The 21,570-nt window shown below is 41.5% G+C and overlaps 2 protein-coding genes across 7 annotated transcripts in view; one reads left to right on the forward strand and one right to left on the reverse strand.

The window, feature by feature from the left end:
• Positions 1-2,054, forward strand: part of tfb1m (transcription factor B1, mitochondrial) — a 29,570-nt gene extending 27,516 nt beyond the window's left edge. Inside the window, exons 7-8 of the mRNA XM_017723863.2 lie at positions 433-560; positions 989-2,054. Coding sequence (XP_017579352.1) covers positions 433-560; positions 989-1,256 — 396 coding nt within the window. The 3' untranslated portion in view covers positions 1,257-2,054. The remainder of the gene's footprint in view (positions 1-432; positions 561-988) is intronic.
• Positions 2,055-2,164: 110 nt separating this feature from the next.
• Positions 2,165-21,570, reverse strand: part of tiam2a (TIAM Rac1 associated GEF 2a) — an 88,504-nt gene continuing 69,098 nt past the window's right edge. For all 6 annotated transcript variants that reach the window (XM_017723860.2, XM_017723859.2, XM_017723857.2 and 3 more), the window contains 12 exons: positions 15,980-16,168; positions 13,670-13,738; positions 12,514-12,639; positions 11,918-12,026; positions 7,924-8,103; positions 7,596-7,714; positions 7,367-7,475; positions 6,004-6,062; positions 5,792-5,894; positions 5,601-5,682; positions 5,356-5,513; positions 2,165-4,592 (listed from right to left, as the gene is read on the reverse strand). In XM_017723860.2, coding sequence (XP_017579349.2) covers positions 3,949-4,592; positions 5,356-5,513; positions 5,601-5,682; positions 5,792-5,894; positions 6,004-6,062; positions 7,367-7,475; positions 7,596-7,714; positions 7,924-8,103; positions 11,918-12,026; positions 12,514-12,639; positions 13,670-13,738; positions 15,980-16,168 — 1,947 coding nt within the window. In that variant the 3' untranslated portion in view covers positions 2,165-3,948. The remainder of the gene's footprint in view (positions 4,593-5,355; positions 5,514-5,600; positions 5,683-5,791; positions 5,895-6,003; positions 6,063-7,366; positions 7,476-7,595; positions 7,715-7,923; positions 8,104-11,917; positions 12,027-12,513; positions 12,640-13,669; positions 13,739-15,979; positions 16,169-21,570) is intronic.

The raw sequence follows: 21,570 nt of genomic DNA on the forward strand, positions 1-21,570 counted from the left end.
AACCTCCTTCACCCTCGAAATTGGTCCAGTTCTGACGTCCTAATACAATCGCCCACCTTCAGGTTACAGCCTGCGAAAGGCAGACTCCTTTAAAAGCTGGATTCTGCAAACAGTGCCTGTATCATGCTCATGCGCTTTGCTGCAAAACATTCGGCAAGCAGCAGTGCAACAAGAGCCTCACTTAGTATTCATATCTGAAGAGGCTTGTTTTCATGGCCCTTCAAACAGGTGTTACTGTGGCAACTGGAGCTGGCTTGCCATCACATGCTGCGTCATCCCCCTCCTCTTCTACCACTCTTTCCTTCCTTTCTTACTTCTATCCACCCAGTACTGGATGTGTCTACATGTGGGTGTGCGTGTGGGTGTAGCTCTTCAGTGTGATTTGAAGTCGTGCTCTACCATCGTTATCTCCTGTGGTGTTTGTGTGTGTAGGTGGATGTGGGGGTGGTACACTTCACTCCTCTGGCTCAGCCCCAGATCCAGCAGCCCTTTAAGCTTGTGCAGAAATTGGTCAGGAACGTCTTCCAGTTCCGGGGGAAACATTGCCACAGAGGACTTGAGTAAGCACTTTTCTACTTCTCCTTCCTCTACACCTTTTCACATCCCCACTCTCTACTTTGCTGTCCTTTTTAATTCAGTGATAGTTTGCCCAGGGCTTACAGATATCGCTGTCCCTGCTGCATAGTTGTGCTCCAGGTACTCCTCAGAAGTTACCCGGGGGCGTAGCAATGTTAGGGCCCATTTAACAAAGGAAGCTGTGCAAGAAGAGCAGCAATTATGAGTCATTGGGATGTCATAGTGATATGAGGAGTGAACTTATGTAAGCGCAGCAGCTGCAGCAACAGCATGCGTTGGCACTCTCTTTGTTTGGGCAGCGCTAAGCGAACATCTGCACAGAGCGCACCATGTCACTTCCATGCCAGCCTTTCTTCTTCTTAATGCTAACTCATGGAGTCAGCATGTGATGCTTCCCTCTTTTTCCCCGCAGGATGCTGTTCCCCGAGGCCAAGCGGCTCGAGCTGGCTGAGGAGCTTCTACGCAGCGCCGATGTTGACCCCACTCTCCGGCCTGTGCAGCTCTCCATGGCCCACTTCCGGGCCCTAGCGGACGCCTATGGCAGGCTGTGCAGGGAAAACCATGAACTGATCGGCTACGACTTCAGAGAAGAGCTGAGACAAAAGCATCAGCGCCAGAGACGCAGCAGCAAAAGCAAAGAGCCTCACCCTCACCACCCGATAAAGAAAGAGAAATGTTAATGGCCAATGTTCGCACGGGGAGACAACGGACTGCTCTTAGTGGTGACATTTTCACTGGGGCACGAGCATGAATTTTTTACACCATTCCTTCCCGTCTCTCCTGGATGGGAGAGCGTGGCAAATGGCCAGCTGAAGTGTAACTGTGGCAGGAACAAGGGAATGAGTTACAGTGGCCTTGGCTTGGTTAGAGATGTTCTGGGTTGTATTAGGCAAACAGCATCATTGCTAAGACTTATCGTGTTAAGTCTGTAGTTCAAGAAATGCAGATTGAAATGTAAAAAAAAAGCATAAATAAATAACAAGCTTTGAAAACAGGGCGATAACAGAAGGGCCTTTATGAGCCAGGAGTCTGACCAAAGAGAATCTGTGGACAGCTTGGACAGAAAAAATAAAGTGTTTCTGTAATTCGGGTCATCGTTCCCTTTTATGCATGGCGTTCACTAGGGAGGTTAGTGCTGAACAGAAAAGGTGACATACTCTGAAATGCTGTCATATTCTAAAGCTATAGTAATGCTTTAATCACTTCACAGCAAAAAGTGGTTCCATTATGTCAAGGTTCTCAGAGAAAAATGTTCACTAGCTGTCAAAGACTTGAGAGAAAACTGTTGAGGCAACCGAAGCGCATAAATAAAATACATTTATATTCTTTTGATGGTAAATGTTCATGTTTATGGGTTAAAAAGCAGAAATATAAAAAATGAATCTTTGCTCAGTCTCAGTTCTGTTATTGATTGTGGTTCTTCATCCTTCTTAGACAGGCCTTAATATCCATGAAGTAAATAAGAGATTAAAACATCACTGAGTGTATTTGCCTTGTCAATATTCAACCACATCCTTTTAACACTCATTCCCTCATTCGATACCACAAGAGGAATTTTTTCATACAAAGAACTCTCCACACCACCATGTTACCAAACATTGTTTATTACATTTACAGCACTTTTTAAATTTTTGAAATGTCAAAGGGATATACAATATTAAAAATTAAGTTAAAGTACAGTAATTTGTGAGAAAAAAAATACTATACATATTTGGACATTTAAAAAAAATTAACTGCTTTTTTATGGCAAGTACCCAACACAGCACATCCCAGTTAATCTGTGCTGATTGTATCTGATAGTGTGACTGTTTTATACACCTGTCACTACATATATCATGGCAGCCTTACTAATCAAGATAAATTACATTACAATCCGTGTCCGGTTCAGTTGCAGAGCTCCTGTCTGTGTTGTTAACTTCAAGAAAGTCAAGTCTTAACCCATAGTTTGGCTTCCTATTAAACAGAAATATAAACTATCAATAAATAATGTTTAAAAAATGTTTTAAAAGTCCACTGACTCCATGATGTACAAATAAAAATAAAAGCAAAAGCTAAAAAGTAGGCAAAATGTGTATGTAGTGCACGAAACAAAATACAGCAAGGCAGAGTTTGGGGGAAAAAAAAAGAATTATTCCTATAGCTGTTTCCGAAGCCTCTGCTTCTGTTAAGACTGGAGGCAAAGCACAGCTTCAATAGTACCAGTCGCAATGTGTGTGTTTGTGTGTGGGCTGACTGACTTCACTTTGCATCATTACTCAGGCTATTAAATCAAGCTTGTATCAAAGAGAAAGTCACATTAGTTTGTTGGTGCGAAACTAACTGGTACAGGCTAATGTTGAGTAGGGGGAGAATCAGTTTTAGTAAAGGTAGCTGTCAATCATGGATGCACCAACACAACTTTTTACTCTTCCGATACTTGACTCAAGATCCAATGTATAGATCTATTTTTATTTCTTGTTGTTCTTCAGGTTAAAATCTGTATACCTCATATAAATGTGCTGTTACAATGGAAGAGTTCCATTCCAAAACACGATGTATCTATTTGAAGAAAATTTGGTAATTAGGGATTTGTAAAACTAGTATTTCAACAATATTCTTCCAATTTATTATAGGGCATCACATCATCTCACACTTTATAAACCACACAAAAATTTGACTTTTCCATTTTTTATTTATTTTTTGAAGCCGATGTTAAACATAAGTTTTAATAATTAAAACTTGTTAACGAAGCTGGTGTGAAACACAACAGAATTAGAAAATTGGACATGGCTTTTATTCTGATGTGCTGTCTCGCCTTGTTAAGAGAAGCTTTTACTTTGACATGCTGCAGCACTCGAGTGAAAAACACGTGGCCCATTTCATGTTTGCACACACTTGTTTCATCTCCTTAAACTAACAGGTTTGCCTGTATTGTGATCACTCATGATTATTAGCTTATGTAGAGCATTCAGTTCCATTGTAACACAAAGTGAGTACCAGGTTTTGGAATGACACTCTTCTATTTTCAAGCAACTTTGGTTAAGAAACTGCTTCAATCGTGCATTTGTAACGATACTCACTCCATTTAATGGTAACGGTGCCAATACTGATCCAGTGTATCAGATCGGTGCACTTGTACTGTCAATGTGGCACTACAGAACAGTTTTTTCTTTTAATCAACTGACTTTGACTAAAGCTGGCTTTTCCTCAGTTGCCAGCTATGTAAAAAGGCAGCACAGAAGACTTTGAAGTGAACCCACACAACTCGACATTCAGTAGGTATTTGACGTAGTCCTCTTCACATGCAGTTCACACCTCATGGGCCTGAAACGACTGATTGATTTCTGAGGGGACAGAAGTCGTTTAGACTTTAGCAGGTCAGGTACAGGTTAGCTACGAAGTCGTTGCCATGGCGCTGCCCTCTGGTTTCTCGTTGGCGTTGTCAAAGAAGCAGTCCTCATTAACCACTGAGGTCAGACTCTGTACGCTGAACTCTCGCTCCAGCAGGGCATTGAGGTCCACACTGACCACTGCTGTTTCCGATTGGCTGTTCAGAGAGCGGCTGTGCTGCCTCATGTTCAATAGTGCCCCCTGGCTGCGCCTAAAGCTACTACCGTCTCCGCCTGGCCTGGGTTTCACCGCATGGAAGTGATGTCTTTGCAGCTGAGGCTGTCTCTCAGGAGTATCCAATTCTCCTCCTTCAGGCTGGACACGTGGAGCTTGTGGGACTTCAGTCAGACGCAGCTCACGGAGCCGAGCCTCGACTGAATCATGTTGACCTGAACACTCACTGTATTTGTTACTCTCATCACCAAGGATGTCTGATTCTTTAATGCAGCTCGGTCCAATGCCTGGATGCCTGGCCTCAGCAGGCCGAGGATCTGTGGGCTGGTCCAGAGGAGGCCCTCTGCTGCTGGGCGTCCCGCTACTCTCACTGGCTGAATCAGAATCGAGGAGTGGGGTCTTCAGCTGGTCACTTTTGGTGTAGGAAAGAACATCTATAGGCTTATTGCAGAGCCAGGACGCTCGAGAAGAACCTGCAAAACATGCACATCCACCCACAAAACACACAGATGTTAGCCTTCCTAAGTGAAAGTGCAACCATCTGGCCCAGCTACTTTGCTATCACTGCCTGTTTTCTGCATGGATATCAACAGTAGGGTTACATCAGTTCACGCTTGGGCTTAAATTCCACCGCATTATAAAATTGTTAAGATACAGTCAGTCACAATGGTTTGATGTGAAATGCTTTATTTTGGAGAAACAGAGAATTGTTCACAGAGGTGGCGATAGAAATTAGATCTTAATTCCTCCATAAGCTTCCTCACAGAACATTATTACAGGAATACATGCCTGAGATATTAGTTTATGATAGTTTAAGATAAAGTTTTGGCCTGAAGCATATTTTTTAAAAATACAGGGCAAGGCAAAATCTCGAGGTAACGTTTTCCCTGACAGATTTCCCACTATTTTGACATGATCAACATAACATAAAAACTCAGTTCACTGGTGGTTTTGGAATGAACGAATGAACGAATGAGTGAATGAATGAATGTATGAATAAATGGCTACCACTGTATAGAACCTACCATAACTACCACTGTATAGAAACCTGCGTCGGTAAATTTCTCTACAGTTAACCATTTCACATCAAGCCACTCTGAATGACTCTGTTACCATCTTAACTTAATTTTATTAAAATGAATTAAAATTAAAAATGAATTACATTTGTGGAATTCTCCTTTAACTCCTCCAGCAAAGGGGCAGCAAATCAACCAGCAAATGAGGAAAAAGACTGACCAAGCTTAGCAGAAGAAGGTAGATTTCTCCTCATAGGAGTAAAACGCTCTTTGCAGGTTCTATCAGCTGGACGCTCGGTTCCACGCATACCCCGTCGCACATTCTCCCTCAAGACGGAGCGGATCACCTTGACAATGCTGACTTTGCACTCTGGCATGCTGAATGAGAGAGGGATGGCACCATTCAGCTTCTTGTCAAGTATAAATTAGTGCTTTATTTCTGAATTGAACAAGCCTGCCTCCCACCTGCTGCACAGCTGGAACACTGTCTCTGGTCTGCCCTCTATTTCTGACTTGGTGTGGATCAGCTCCCAGACACAGTTGGTTTCTGTGCCCAGAATGGAAAAGATGATTATTAGTATATATTACAGCTGATTTGCATCAGTCTGAAAGTTAGGAAAGAGTGGCTGGCTAGTCCAAGTTAAAGGGCACCTTACCTGCTGTGTTGCCCAGCCTAACCTGCAGTGCTGACAGGGGGATGAGCCAGCGGAATTTAAAGGGGTCTGGATCTCCATGAGAGTGTGCAGAACGGGGAACATTCTGTCAGACACACAAACAGAGAAAGGATGGAAAAATAAAAGGTCACCTTTGATTAATTTGCCAATGTATTCGTTGCACTGACAGGTTGCATGTCAGAGTGAAGACTCACCATTTTCTTTTTCTGTTTGTTGCTCTCCCTGTAGACCAGTATCACCGCTTTCTTAAACACTTAAGAGAGAGAGAAAAAAAGAGACCTTTTTTGTGAGCATGGGAGACATTCTGATGCAGGGTCTTAGTAGGAGACTTTGCAAAAGGACATATATGACAGCCCTGTGGAAAAAAACTTTACATTTTCCTTTTTCATAAAGACGTTAGAACTACTTCACAGAGTGTTTCTCTTACAAGCAGTCTCAATAATCCCAGTGCTGAATGACAAATGGCACTGCAACATCTTTTTGTGAAATCATGGAAAATCAGTTTTATAAACCGCAGATAGTTACAGAGCAACGACGGCTGCTGAAGTAGGACCAAAAACATCTTTGTTTTTTTGCCCCCTTTTATGACCAAATTCTTTTATAGTCAATCAATTATACTGAAGCTCTGCAATGAATTACTCATAATGTGCTTGTATGGTGGACAGCTAATATATCACACACAAACTTTGACTTTAAATGCCATTGAGGGCATCTTGTGGGTTTTCAAGATCTCATGGGAAAGGGTTATGGAAAAGTAGTGGGCATTCCAAGTCTTTCCAAGAAAGTGTCACCAAAATAGCTTTTATTAGCCAGCTCTTTGTTCGGTTAAATTACAAGAATCTCAGAAAAATGAATCCTAGAATTAATAATAAGCCAGCTGCAGCAAAGCTTATGACATCTGGATGTCACTGTTCTACTATATGTCCACATGTTTATAGACACCTGCTTAGCCAGTGTTTCTTCTGCAATTTAGGGTATTAAAAGGTTGTTTTCCCCCTTTCCTGCAGCAACAGTCTCTACTTGTCTTGGGAGGCTCTTTACACTAGATGTTGGAACATTGCTGTGAGGATTTGATTGCATTCAGCCACAAGAGCATTAGTGAGGCCTGTTTGACTATCACTCCAACTCATCCCAAATATACTGGATGGAGCTCCATCGCTTCAGACAATGCAGTTTTACTGCTCTACAGCACAATACTGGAGGCTTTATAACCCTGTATCTGATGCTTGGCATTGGACACAGTGACCATAGGGCTCATATGCAGCAGCTCCAGCATGTCCTATTGTACTGGCATTGCTTTTCTATGGTAATTATACAATATGTATGTATACAACTGAACACCTGTGTCAGCAGTGGGTGCACCTTAAAGCAGCTGAATTCACTACTTAGAAGGGGTGTGTATATACTTTTAGACATATAGTGTATAGTGAAAGACATCCTCAGCTATTTTCCCACCCAATAAGAGCATGGCAAGTTGCTCTCATGGCTATTAAAAAGAAGGCATTTTTTTGACCAGTCAAACACAAGAAAGTGGGCATGGGCCCAGCGACCACTCACCAAATACAGTCAGCTCAGGCTCCTTCTTCATGCGACCCAGAGATGGGAATGGGTTGAGCCAGATCACAGAGGAATGCATGAGGAATTCTCCCATGGAAATTTCTGTGACCTTAGACGGAATTGAGGGAAAGATTTTGTCATATTTCAATATGGAAAAACTACCTGAGAAACAGTCATATGTAAAGAGGTGTGTGAAATGTAAAGGCCAACAGTGGATTTGATGCCATACCTCTTTTTCTGGACCACTTTGTTCAGCTACCAGCTGGTCAAATACTGCGCCATAATCCTCGTAGATCTTCTGCATCTCATTTATGTGACTGGCCACTTTCTCCATAGCTTTCAAGGCCTCTGTAACAATTATGAAGTACCATTTCTTATGAGTTCAGTTGATTACATAAAGCCAAATGCAAACATGAAGATTTCTCTTTTAAAAGTACACATTTTAAAGAATAACCTGTCCCATTTTCCATGATATCTCATCATCTTTGCTATTGATTACTTCTTAAGTGAAAGCTTGATTAACGTGTCGCAGATGGTGGAATGTGTCTGTGATGTACCTGTGAGGTGATAGTGCTCCTCACTGTCCGTGTCAGTCAGAGACACCAGTTCTCGGAGCAGCAGGGGATATTTCAGCACTCTCTGCACTGGCTTGATCAGGTAGGACTCCAGCGTTGAGGAGTGCTGCTTGGTTGGATTCCTTGTGTCGAGGAACTCCTTAAAGGCTCGATCTGTTTTAGCTAGACATACAGAAGAACCTGCATTACGCTTAGGACTTCATTAGGGCTGCATGTAGCTGGCCTCAGGCTACGTGTGTTGCTCTTGCCACATCACATGTCCACAAGGAGGCAGCACAGGCTGTGCGACGCCTCTTTTACGATCACTGCAGTAAAATGGCAACACTGCAGATACTGGGGAACAACAAGGTGGGGGGGGGGGGGGGGGGCGCATGCAGCCGGCATGTTGGTGGTCCTTCTCTGAAAGTGCACTCCTGCAGCTCACTGCTGATTCACACTTCGTGCAGAGATGAAGCTGCTTTTTTTTAATGAATGACTGTTGGAGGGCTTGAACAGCGCCACCCCTTTCTGTGCAGTAAGTATCAGAGATATTGGTTTCGTTGATGCGCGGTTCAAGAGGAGCTATTAGAGCAATTATTGAGGCAATCCACGCCACAGCCGCGCTGACACTTCAGAGAGTAATTGGCAGGCAATTAACAAGTTGTCACAAAAAAAAAATCTTTATTGCTGCACGAGCAGAACTCTTGGCACAACAGAAGCAGTATGTGAGAATGTGCAATTACGAAGACTGCTGACAGACGCCGACGCACACCCCGCATCGCATGAGCTGTGTACGAAGCAGGTCACTGGACGGCCCAACGGTACGTGAAGGTTTTGTGCAAACATCAGGTTTCCCCTTGCCACATTAAACACTCGTTTCTGTACCTGCCCACGAGACTGTTGCTTTGATCCTGTAATGGGGCGAATTAAAGAGATGCTGGGGTGAAACCCCCCCTCCTTGATACTCGCAGGCCAGCTGACTCTTTCATTCATTCTGCACTGGGCAGTCTGCCCGAGCCTGAAAACCAGGCCAACATTGCAAGCATAAATTAAGTTCAACATTTATATTCAGTAACACTCTCAGACTCAAAATTATGAGTCTGTAGTGCAAGTTTTTAATGATCCTATCACTATTATAGAGCAGGCGTCCAGCTTGGAGGCCAAAACCCCATTTAGACCTGGTATTAAAATGTGTGTACAGTCGCCTGCAAACATTTAAATACCCCTTATTAAAATGACATGTTTGGTTGGTTTTCTAACTGAAAAAATCCTCAACAAGGTCTTTTACAGCAAACAAGTGCAAATGACTTTTTTCCCCAATCTTCTTCCCAATTTAGTCATTTCCAATTCCACCCGCTAGTTAGGACTCCCCCAATCACACGATACCATCAATGCTAGGAGGGTGAAGGTGAGGCACCACTGCATCTTTTTGAACTGCCCTCATGCAACATCACTGGACAGCCAAACGCGCTCAGAGAAAAGCGCCAACTGCCAGTTCTGTTATGTCAGCTAACAGACGCCTGCACTGACTAGCATTGCTTTGAGTGATGTGGGGAGGAGGGGGGCCATTCTACTCACCCAGAGAGAGCAAGACCAATTGTGCTCTCTTGGACTCCCGGCTACGGATGGCTGTAGCATCACCAGGGATCGAACTCACGATCTCCTGATGATAGGGCCAACGCTTAGATGGCTGTGCCTCTCGGGAGCCCCTCAAATATGACATTGTCCTCCAAATGTTAGTGCAAAATTTTCTATTTATTTGCTGAGTTTAACATATTGGAAAACATACAACAAATTACAAAATGTGCCATTACTTTTACACAGCCCATTCATTTAGACTTTTTTAACAATATGTTAAATAAACAAATGGCAAGTAAACAGTAGCTGTGTATTAAAATGTGCAGAAGTGTGTTCTCTTAGAGGGTGCAGTAACTTATTTTCACTTTGAAAATGAACAAAATGTCATTTGACCAGGGCGCCCAAAATTTTGCACACAACTGTACATATTTGGATTGTCATGATCTGGTCATTATTATTATTGTTTATATGCACCACAGCACAAGCTCTACTTATTTTTTTCCATTATAACCTACAAGGTACAAAACCCTTCATGAAAGTTGCATGAAAATGCTAAACTGGGGATTCTGCCAAATCTGGTAACCCTGAACAGGTTGCTTGCTCAGTTTGAACACCAGTTCACGGTGCAGGAGAGCAGAGGAAGCAGTGTCTTTTTAACCATCATCTTACAAATGCAGACAGCATTTTGGTGAGTCCCTCAATGCACAGGGGAGTAGACGTGGGCAAAATCACAAAATATCACCTTTTTTTTTAACCTTTTTTTTTTTTACATTTTGTTACTATACACAAGGTCATAACATTTGTCATTTCTGATAAGTTGGACAAAGTAAACCCACTTTTTAAAAATACTACCAAAAATGATGAACTCCAATATGTGTATTCAATGTTTTACACACTGTGCTTTACTAAATTTAAACAGGACTAATTATGCTGTCTTTGTAATCAATCAAGCAAGTACTTGCGATATCAACATGCTCAATAATGCTTATTGTGACATTTTGTAATGTAATTTATCACAACAATAAATAGTCTCATTGAACAGCTCTACAAGGGAGTCATCAAGGTTTTAAAAAAAGAAAAAACTGCTTTATACTGAAGCCCATGCTAAACTCAGACATGTTGGCTTTATCGCCCACTTTAGTTTGAATTGTCTTCCTATAGATCTGAACACCTCAGTAACCTCCATGCTCTGTTTTTTTCAGTAATAAATGCAATGGAGAACATGCTAGCTACAAAGCAATCAAGAGCACCAGGAAACTTAACTGGGCTGTTAAAGGGGAATTCCACCCATTTTTCAAAAAATCTGCATAAATAAAGTCACTCGGAGTGGTTTTCTGTGAAATGTTCCATTCTAGAGAAACTACGCAAGTCAGATTTCTTCACAGTGGTGGTGATGGGAAGATGCCTGAAGAGTTTAAGGCCTATCTAAAGGAGTTATTGCATTAAATGATTATGAATACACTGCCTGATGTTGAAGAGTTTTTATTCTTAATCCATTCATGGCAAAGATGTGGGGCATTGTAAATAAATTAAAAAAAAGTCCCCAAAGACAAATAATTTTTAGATTTACCACCATTTCACCCTTACCAGCATTACGTATAAAGCTCAGAAGACATGCATGTGTGCAGTTATATTTTCCTTGCAGATCTCTTGATCCCTGATTCCTATCACACCACTGTAATGAAATCTGAGCCAGTTTCTCCACAATTAACCATTTCACATCAAAACACTCTGAATGACTGTTTACATCTCAACCACTTAATTATGAAGAATTCTTTTTTAAGGTCATACTTCCACATCAAAATCAGACTTGCTAGCCAAACCACACTAGTGATAAACTATTACACGTCTGGATAAACATTTGTTTTCCCATCAAAACGCATGGTTTCATAAAAGTGGCCAGTGTGTCGACTATTAGAATAGCTTTCCGTTTTTTAATATTTTAACCATCAAATCTGATGCCTTCTAAAGTAGAGATGGACATGCAGTTAATAGCTGTATATACATGCACTCCACTTCTTTCTTCTTTTTTTTTTTGTATCAATGCAGGGCACTGCAGGGACAGTGAGGGTGCATTTCAACACAGAGATTAAATGCACAAGAGGAAACTGAAGGATATGTGGCAAAATGGTCAGCTTACTTACTTTTTTTATAGGAGGAAAACAGATTACCATACTTGGGCTCGAAAATATTAGGATGAAAAATACCACAGGCGAAATTACACACTTGAATGTGGGGGAGGGGAAGGGTGTCACTACTTAATGGGAGTTTTGCCTGAGGAACCACACAGAATTTATGGCTTGAACTGGGGCTCTATTATTCATTCCTAAAGGACAGGAATATTCTAATTTTGTTATTTCTGTGATAATGATGCAATTTGACTGTAATGAGCTTCTGGATGTAGGAGATTGGGCTGTACCTCGCTCCAGAACCTTCTGGACCTTGATGTGGTTGGCACAGAAGCCACTGTAGAGTTTGAAGTGATCAGCGTAGTAGAGAAAGGATCCACCCAAAGAAAACAACAGCTTCTGGAAGGTGGGAAGATAGATAGATAGACAGAGAGAGAAAGAGAGTGAGAGATGAATCATAAGAGTCAGACAGGATGTTAAAATTAAAACAAAAGAGGCAAAGCACTATTCAACCTTTAGGAAAGGAGAGAGAGAGAGAGAGAGAGAGAGAGAGAGACTTTGAAATCAACCAGAGCTGTGGAGAGAATGCCTATCCAAGCCGAGGCGTGCTGCGTGCACTGCCGACTCAGACTGTACCGAGACACCCTCCCCCATCTTCACATCTATGATCTCTCTCACTACTGACAGCGTGCACTTACACCCTACTACCAGCCCACTGAAGCCATAAAAACACTCTCTATGCCTTGTCAGTACAATTTATGTCACTTTACCATTCTCCTCTGCTGGTCATCATATAGACATCTATATAAAGATTGGAGATTTCTTTTTCATTTGAGCACTGATGCACTTTATGCTAATGTGTGCTCATGTGTTTGTGACGTCTTACCTTGAATTGCACAGGGGTCTCCAGAGTGCTGAAGTCTGGAGAGGAGGCTATTCTCTCCTCCAATGTTTGTAGGAAAACCTTCTGGAAGTCCAGCATCTCTGGTAGACTACCAAACAAGCTCTCCATCTGGAGGGAGATGAAATATAGTTAAACCAACAAAGCTACTAATTTCTAAACAGCTCATTTAAATGATCTGCCTGTAGTAAAAACAAGGTACTAGATAGAGAACCTAAGAAACATTTTGTATTTGTAAGAAAGGAGGTTCACATTTTTAAATGGAAAAAAAAAAAATCAGAGTTTGGTGGTTTCCCCAACTAAGCAAGCGCTGATCAAAGCAAGATTACACAACAAGAGCAAAGCAACCCAGTGAACTGCAAACACTGAACAGAAACCTACATCACTCAGTCATCGGTTATCCTAAACGCAGTACTCAGCCACCTGTTTTCTGAGTCTGCTTGCTCTGTGCAAAGGCAAATTCTACCGTGTAAATGGATCTTTAATGTGATGTATTGACTGATCTCTCCTTAGGGATCTCAGGGTCAAACCCAGTTTAGTGGGCTGTGGTGTGGAAACCAGTGAGGCAAAAATTCTGGTCATTAGCTTCAGTTACAGCAAGCTGGGGGTCACGCCAGCTTACCAACTTCAGAGAAAATGAGTAAGAATTGTTATTGTGAATGACAGTCTCTGTAAATTCTTCTTTAACCATCAGAAGTTGCGAATTATTACTTTCATTCAGCTGTGCTATTTAAATATAATTACATAAATAGACATTTAATTACATTATAAAGTACAGAATGAATTACATTTACATTTCAAGTCAAGTCAAAGTTTATTTATGGCCCCCATGAGAAACCCAGTGGCGACAGTGAAGAGAAAAAACTCCCTAAGAGCAAGAAGAAGAAACCTTGTGAGGAAACAAGATTGAAAAGGGGAACCCATCCTTCTCTGGTCAGATTCATAATAACTCCTTACAAACACAATTGTGGCATCAAAAGTTTAGAGTCTGCACTTTCCTCAATTTTTTTCAGCTTGTTTGAAACAGATTTTAAATTTAAACCATACATTGGTAAACACTGCCAATAGCTGTGACTTCTGAAGGTTAAGGCATCCAGCTCTAAGCTTTAGCATTAGAACTAATGCCCATATTTTGCCTTACCTCATCCAGTGTGAGAAATGTCTCCTTCTGCAGAGGCTTCAGGTAGATTTCAAAGAGGCAGCTGAGGTCCTAAAAGGGGAACAGGAATCAGTCAGATACTGGCACATGGGTAATCTCACTCACCAGGATTCTAGACATAGCCTTTGGTGATGTGAAACTAGTACAGAGGTGATCCTCCAAATCTTGTACAATTCCTCCTTCCATTTTCATCTCTCTCTTGCCGTTTCATACTCTATACAACCAAAAGTATTCAGACAACCTGCTAATTAGTGAATTCAGCTACTTTAGGGTGACAATCTGATCAGCCGGGCACACGCAGCTTGGGAAATTCTCGAGCAGCCACATGTGCGCTTAAGGTCACCAGGTCCAATGCCAAGGTTCTGCTAGACGACTCACATCACTGGAGCAGTAGAACTGCCTTCTCTAGAGTACAGGAGCATCATACAATATCTTTGAGATAAGCTGGACTGACTCAGAACTAATAATCCTACAAAGCTTTAATGCAGTTATAAGGTTCACCAACAACATCAAGGAGGAACGGGTAGAAAAATTATTCAAGTAGAGTTCAGATATTTGTTGTTTGGATTTTTGGATGTATGCCTCCATATCTGTTTTTGTCCAGCAACTGATGAGCCCCTGGACCTGAACTGCTTCTTCTTTACCTGTACAGAAGTAAATTAACTGTGTGTCCCCAGGGGATCAGCAAACCATCTATCAACTGTAAGTTGCCATCTCTGCAGGAGAAGGTAGTTTCTTCATCCAGTTAGGTCACCATGCCAAATTATAAGGTTCAGCTACAGGGCTCACAGCCCTGGACTGCATTGGAACTGCATTCTCTGGAGTGATGGAGCTCCATCACATACATTTGGAATGAGTTAGAGAGAAATTTGTGATCAAGAACTAATAATTCAACATCACCAACAGGCCTCGCTAATACTCTTCTTCTAATATGAGGCCTTCTGAGAAAAGTGGAGGCCGTTACTGCAGCAAAGGGAGAACAACCACCCAGTTAACACCCCGATTTCAGAAGAAACACTACATGAGCAGGTGCCCAGCATCACCCACACTGATTTTTCTGTGCCCACTGTGGCCATGTTAAGGAACTGGCAGCCTGTCAGTGCATCAGCCTGGATATTTCTCGTTAGGCTGATTTATTGCAGCCCACCAGCGCCAACGCAGCACATCATAGACAAATGGCTTCTGCTTCAGCATAGGACTCTCTCACAGCACTCCAACAAATCAGTGGCTGTGGGAATAATCAGACACTTTCCAGGCACATATTAACCAAGAGCTGCTCATCATCAGGGCACAGCTTTAATGCTGTTATAAGGCTCACTAGCAGCATCAACTAGGTACATGTAGAAAAATGTAAATGTAAAATACAGCCCACATATTTCTTCTCTATGTTTGGATCTTTGCCCCCATGTCTGCTTTTATCCAGCAAACTGATAAGCCCTGGCATCTGGGCTGCTTCTTCTTTACCTGTGAAGAAGTAAATTAATTACATGTCCCCAGGGGATCAATGGAACATCTATCGACTTCTAAGTTGCCTTCTCTGCAGGAGAAGGTAGTTTCTTTGCCCAATTAGCTTCCAAATATCAGTTGCCACCCGCTACCTGAATTTCCTTCATGTATAGCACCCGCCAATCCAGTGTCAACACTTAAGAGCTAAATCTTTTCAAAGAGCATTTCACGCAATGTGCTTAGAAGAAAGCAATGGACCTCATTCTGCAGTATCTGTAATAAACTGTTTATTTACCTATAACCTGTTTTTGCCACTTGGAGAGAGGAAAAAAGGCCATTTAGTATGTCACAATATGTCAATTTTGTTATGAGCTTTTAAGTGATTATTATGAGACACCAAGTCATGAGACATTATAATTATTTTGAGACTGTAAGAAACAAATGACAAAATAATGGTAATTAATATGAGATACTAAATCAGAATTATGAGATGCTAAGTCAGAATCATAAGAGAGCCAGTCATAATTATGAGACACTGAGTTGAGTCGTAATTATCAGACAAGATCTCATAATTATGAGATGGCAAGCTGTAATTATGAAAAACTAATTCATAATTATGAGATAGAATCACATTATTATGAAATAGAAAGCCATAATTATGAAATATCAAGTTATCATTATGAGATATGACCTAATTATTAGGAGATATCAAGTCATAATCATGAGATGCTGTCATTTATGAGAGTCTAAGTTATGGGGACCTCTCATTATTACGACTGCTTATATATTTGTTTTCAATGGAACAAATGGACTTCCTTAGCTAACAGGGTTTTTGAGGGCTCTTACCTTCACATAGGATTTCTCTGTGTCCACTAATTCCTGGATGACCTTGCGCAGCCTCTCTGTGGCGGACATGTGCCGTGGGCAGGGCCTAAGCAGGGTGGGCTCTGGACCTGCTGGCTCCTTCTGGCCCTCCATCAGTCCCCCAGAACTCTCCTGGAAGGAGTGGTACAGCGTGCACACTGTCTCCACACTCTAAAACAAACAGGAGGAGGAGAATGAACTGAATATCCATGCGGACGGGGTATGGATGCTGATGTGGTAAGTACTCAAAATGCATCAGACAAGCCAGATGATGCAAAACACTGTTAGGAATAAAACACGCCGGTGGCAGTCTCACTTAAAACCAGGAAGTGCTCTGCAATTGTCTGCTGCAATGGTCAAAGTTCAGGATTCCCTTTGTTCTCATCCCATCAATGAAAGACAACTGTGGCAAACGCATATAAACAACATGGCCATACACAAATATTATGAAGCCACAAATTCAGCTTGTGGAGTCTGATCATTTGCACAAGCGTTTTTGCCAAATTCCCCCTGATAACTTTCCCCCTTCAGTTTATTATTAACGCATTTTGCATAATCAAATCTCTGAGGCTTTACTGAGGAAGTCCAGGGCCCTCTCAGCAGAAATGAACAAATGTGGTGTCGTCCCTTTCATACATTCACATCTGAATTCTTCCAATGGAGAGGTGCCACTGCTATGACACTGCCTGTCAGCATGGATAAGCTCTGTAGCACCAGCCAGTCGTGGTGTCTCTTTCTTCTCTAATCTTTTTGGTGAGATGTTTTTGGAGCCAAGGCTCAGGGTAAAAAAATAAAATTAATTAATTAAAAAAAAGAAAGATATTTGATGGCACTTCTGCCTTCAGTTACTTCCGGACACTAAAGTGTGATGGACAGAGGACAAGATGATGCATAAATTTAAACTCCTTATGTTGAATCAAAGTAATTTAATTTCTATAAACACAACTTCAAAGGCAATGTTAAACGGACACGTTCATGTAAATAGAAACACGATTTGCAAAGAGTAAAAAGATTAAGTCCACCAAATGTCTGAAAAAAAAACAGAGGAACAATGAATATTTCAGGTCCTGGAGAAAATTATTCATATGCAGTTGAAATTAAATGGACTTTTTTTTTTCCCCCCACATCCCAAAGTTCACTGGATCGGTGGGGCTATTTGAGTCTCTTCGTTCATAATGTAGAACAGAAGAAATGATGGGTAGAGCCAAATAAGGGAGAGAGTGCAGCATTATAACAGAAACAGGAGATATGTAGCTGGCCACTTAACTGCACCCCTCACTGATGCACTGTATTTTGCATGTTATGGAAAAAATGGGAAAATGATTCCATCTCCTAAGAGCAGGGTTTCTCAAAATCAGACCCAGGCAATTCCTGAACACATCAAGCTGATGTTCTTTAAAAAAAAAAAAAAGAATACAAGCAGCACACAAGGCTGCTTGACTGTCTTCCATTAGTTTTTTTTTTGTTTTCTAACAAGTTACACTTGAACACACTGCAAAAAATGTATATTCCATGCTTGTATGAAAGAAAATCTCTCCATAAGATAAGGAGGCAGTAGTTTGTAATCAAAAAGAAATACAGAAGACACAAAAATTAACCTAGTTTGCTTGCTTTGCTCACTTCTAATTCTTTTCTAATACACTGATTTGCAAGGCTGAATAGCCAGAGAACTGACTCAGCAGAAAAACAGCCATTTAGCCTTGTGTCACCGTTTGCTCTTTATTGTTTTATTCTTATTATTTTACTTTAATTCTTAAATTAAATTAAAACTATAAGCAACAGCCATTCAAAGATGCTCAGCAGTGGCTCAAAAGGCACAACAGGGCCCTGACACAAACAGTTCTCAGGACTAGGACTGAGACCAGGACTGAATAGGACTATGCTGCTCCATAGCACTTAACAACGAATATCAAATCAAACTACTGATACTCACCCAATACATATTGTGTACTTCTGAGGACATGATTGGTGTATATAATCAGTGACGTTTGTGTACGACTCCTGCGTTATCGTTGTTAATACTTGAATGTTTACCTGTATTGTCCTTTTGTTTAATGTGTTCTTGTTTAATGGGTTGATGTTCTTTGATTGTAAAGTGTCCTTGATCATGGGAAAGGCACTATATAAATAAAAGTGGTGATGATGATGATGATGACTACAGTTAAAATCCATTAACGCTGGTTTTAAACATTAACATGAAGATTTTCAGGCTCTGGCTTCCCTTGCTGACTTTATAAACTGGCATAAAAAAAGTCCTGAAATAGCAGGCATTGATTACTTGTAGAGGTGAGGTCCATACTCACTGCTGTGTCAGCATTTAGACCAAAACAATGGACGCCTTGGATACTGTTTTCATCCAAAGGTGGGAGATCGATAGCAGAATGAATATTACTTACAATAGAGGTCCCAAAATAAATGCCAGCAGCTTGTGCTGCATCACTCAGTGGGATCGTCCTCTGGCTCCAAGGGAGCAGAGAACATGAGTGTGAAAGTAAGTCATGAACTGAGAGAAACCCGGCTGCTCCAGAGCCTCCCTCTGGCTCCTCTGGAATGCAGTGAGTAAACAAAGAGAGAAGCCACAAAATTTTATAGCAAAGACCACCAGATCAGCTCACTGGCATTCTGTGCGACAGTCAGAACCTCAATGAAGTGGCTGATCTTCACTTACTAAAAACATCTTTACACGCTAACAATGAACCTGTTCACCCTGTGAGTGACCGACGCCCTCAGACACATCAGCCAATCAATACAGGGCAACAGCGAACAAACTACAGAGCAGTGTGAGAGTGTGATTATAAGCAAGGAGAAGTGGAAAACAAAAGACTATGGGAGGGACAGAGAGAAAGGTAAAAAAAGAGAATGGGGTGAGAGAAGGAGAGAAAAACAAGAGATAAAAGCGAAAAGAAAGAAGCAGAAAAAGATGGAGGTGAGAGAGAAAAACAGAGCTAGAGAAAGAAATGGGAGAAAAAAGAAAGGAAAATGAGAGATGAGCAAAAGTGAAGAGAGAGGGAGAGAGAGAGAGAGGGAAGGGGGTGGAGAGAGAGAGGGAGCGAGAGAAAGAGCAAGAGAGAGTGAGAGGGAGACAGAGAGAATGCTTTGCATGAGTCAGTGGCTAAGCTGCGGAGCAGAGGGAAGGAGGAGGGTCTCGGATGGAGCCAGCAGCTTTGCTTTGCTGCACTGTTTACTAATTACAGTGTGGTCACTCCAGAGACTGTGTGCAGAAGTGGCTTCAAAGCTGGTCTGCCGAGCTGGGAGATGGAGGGAGAGAGAGAAAGGAGGTGGAGGGGGAGCGGAGGAGATGAAGAAGGCCCCGCATTGGATGGCAGCAGACTCTGTCTCAAAGAGAAGCCGCATGGCTCCAGAGGCGGCGGAGACGCGGAGTGAAGGCGGGACCACCCACATCAACAGTGAAGCTCCCGCAAGCTCCTCTCCCTCATTAATTACAAAGAGATTAGAGGCCCTCACAAACACTGAGTGCAAAGCTGTCTTCACCACAGTGAAATATGAACCTCTATCAACTAAGTAGATTAAACGTTTAGTGCATGTTTAATAGACACAAGCAGGATAAACAACATAAATATTGCACGGGCGAAATGTTATATGATGTCATTAGAAACGGTTTCAGAAGGAGGGAGAAAAATAGAGATGCTGATTTGACCTAATTATCAAAGAGCTTGAAAGTCATTGGCCTTTCGTGTATACGTGTAGCATATTCAGTATTTTTTATTTTTTTATTTTTACATATTAAGTTCAGTCTTAAATGGAAAAAAAACATCAGAAGAAAACTTTAAAATGTTTTAATTCCATTACCAGAATGTGGTAAAGACTATCAGGACATGTCTGAGACGACTATAAAATGCAGCATCATTCTACAAGCTGGGCACCGAGCTATTTGGGATTAAACAAACCAATCATACTCATTTTAGAACTGACTGCACCTTTGCCTGATGTGCTGTATTTGTCTGGAAAGCTTCAAAACTGCTTGTTTTCTCCATTAAGTGCCCTGCTCTTAAAGGTGCTCTAAACGGTCTCTAGGTAACTGCTTAGTGAATTCTAACTTCTGACTAGGTGCTATAACACCTTTAGAGGGCAGTGGTAAGCTTGTTTGTTTATTAGAGCGGTGTATAAAATGGTAAGAAGTGAGATATCAGCTAATTACTCCAGTTTAAATCTGTACTTTCAAGTAGCGACCTTCAAGGAACAACAAAAAAAATTAATCGTTTTTATATGGCAAGTAAACCTTAAAAATAATCCTAAAATGTTATGATGGTGACCTCCAAAATCGCTCATGTACTCAAGCAGTTAAATCATTTGGTCTACTGACCTTCAAACACTGATTAGTGTGCTATATGAACACTTGTTGGCACTATGATATCGTGATGGATAACAGATCAATTGTGGATAATAGTAAAGCTTATTTCTGTGCATATCAAGGACATTAACAGGGCTTCCCCATTCCCTATCTCCACAGTGACCATTTTAATTGAAAAAAAATAATTGAGTTGAGCCTCATAAGAAATATAGCTGTCTTGCCCTGCCCTACAGCTGACAACTGGCCCTGCTTAATGAGATACAGTGTAATGTAATACATGACTATATGCAATATGTGAACTATGGATGTGAAAGCATTTTAAACAGACTGAATTACAGAAAAACAAAATGTCTTGATGCATCAGGTATCATGAAAATGTCTCAGTATTGCGATTTTTTTCTTTGGTCATATGGCACACTCTCCTTTAAACATCTAACATTTACTAAATGCCTAAAGCAAACCAGAAAATCTGCATGAAAAATACACTCACCAGCCACTTTATTAGGTACACTAGGTGCTAGTAAAAGGTTGGAGCCCCTTTTGCCTTTAGGACTGCCTTAATTCTAGACATACTTTCAACAAGGTGTTGGAAACGTTCCTCAGAGATTTTGGTGGGTTATTTGAGTTACTGTTGCCTTTCTATCATCTCAAACCAGTCTGCCCGTTCTCCTCTGACTTCTCACATCAACAAGGCATTTTCGTCCACACAACTGACCGCTCACTGGATATTTCCTCTTTTTCAGACCATTCTCTGTAAACCCTAGAGAAGGCTGTGTGTGAAAATCCCAGTAGATCAGCAGTTTCTGAAATACTCAGACCAGTCCGTCTGGCACCAACAACCACGCCACGTTAAGTCACTTAAATCCCCTTTCTTCCCCGTTCTGATGCTCGGTCTGCACTTCAGCAAGTTGTCTTGACCACCTCTACATGACTAAATGCACTGAGTTGCGGCCATGTGATTGGCTGATTAGCTATTTGTGTTAACAAGCAATTGAACAGGTAGGTGTACCTAATAAAGTGGCTGGTGAGTGTATACTCTACTGCATTGCATTTCTCTCTCTTTCTCTTTCTCTCCCTCACGCTCTTTTTCTCCCTCACAAGAGCAGAAAGAGTAATATCATGTTGACATATTAAACAAGCAGCTTGCAGCAGAGACAGTGGGAAAACCCGTCCTAGTCTGCTCCATACAGACAACAGTGATCGTAGTAAGCGCTTAAACAGTCGTTTATTTTTGCTGCAGTCACCAGGAGGTGCATGCGAG

This window comes from Pygocentrus nattereri, chromosome 10, assembly GCF_015220715.1.
Source record: "Pygocentrus nattereri isolate fPygNat1 chromosome 10, fPygNat1.pri, whole genome shotgun sequence".
Lineage (NCBI taxonomy): Eukaryota > Metazoa > Chordata > Actinopteri > Characiformes > Serrasalmidae > Pygocentrus > Pygocentrus nattereri.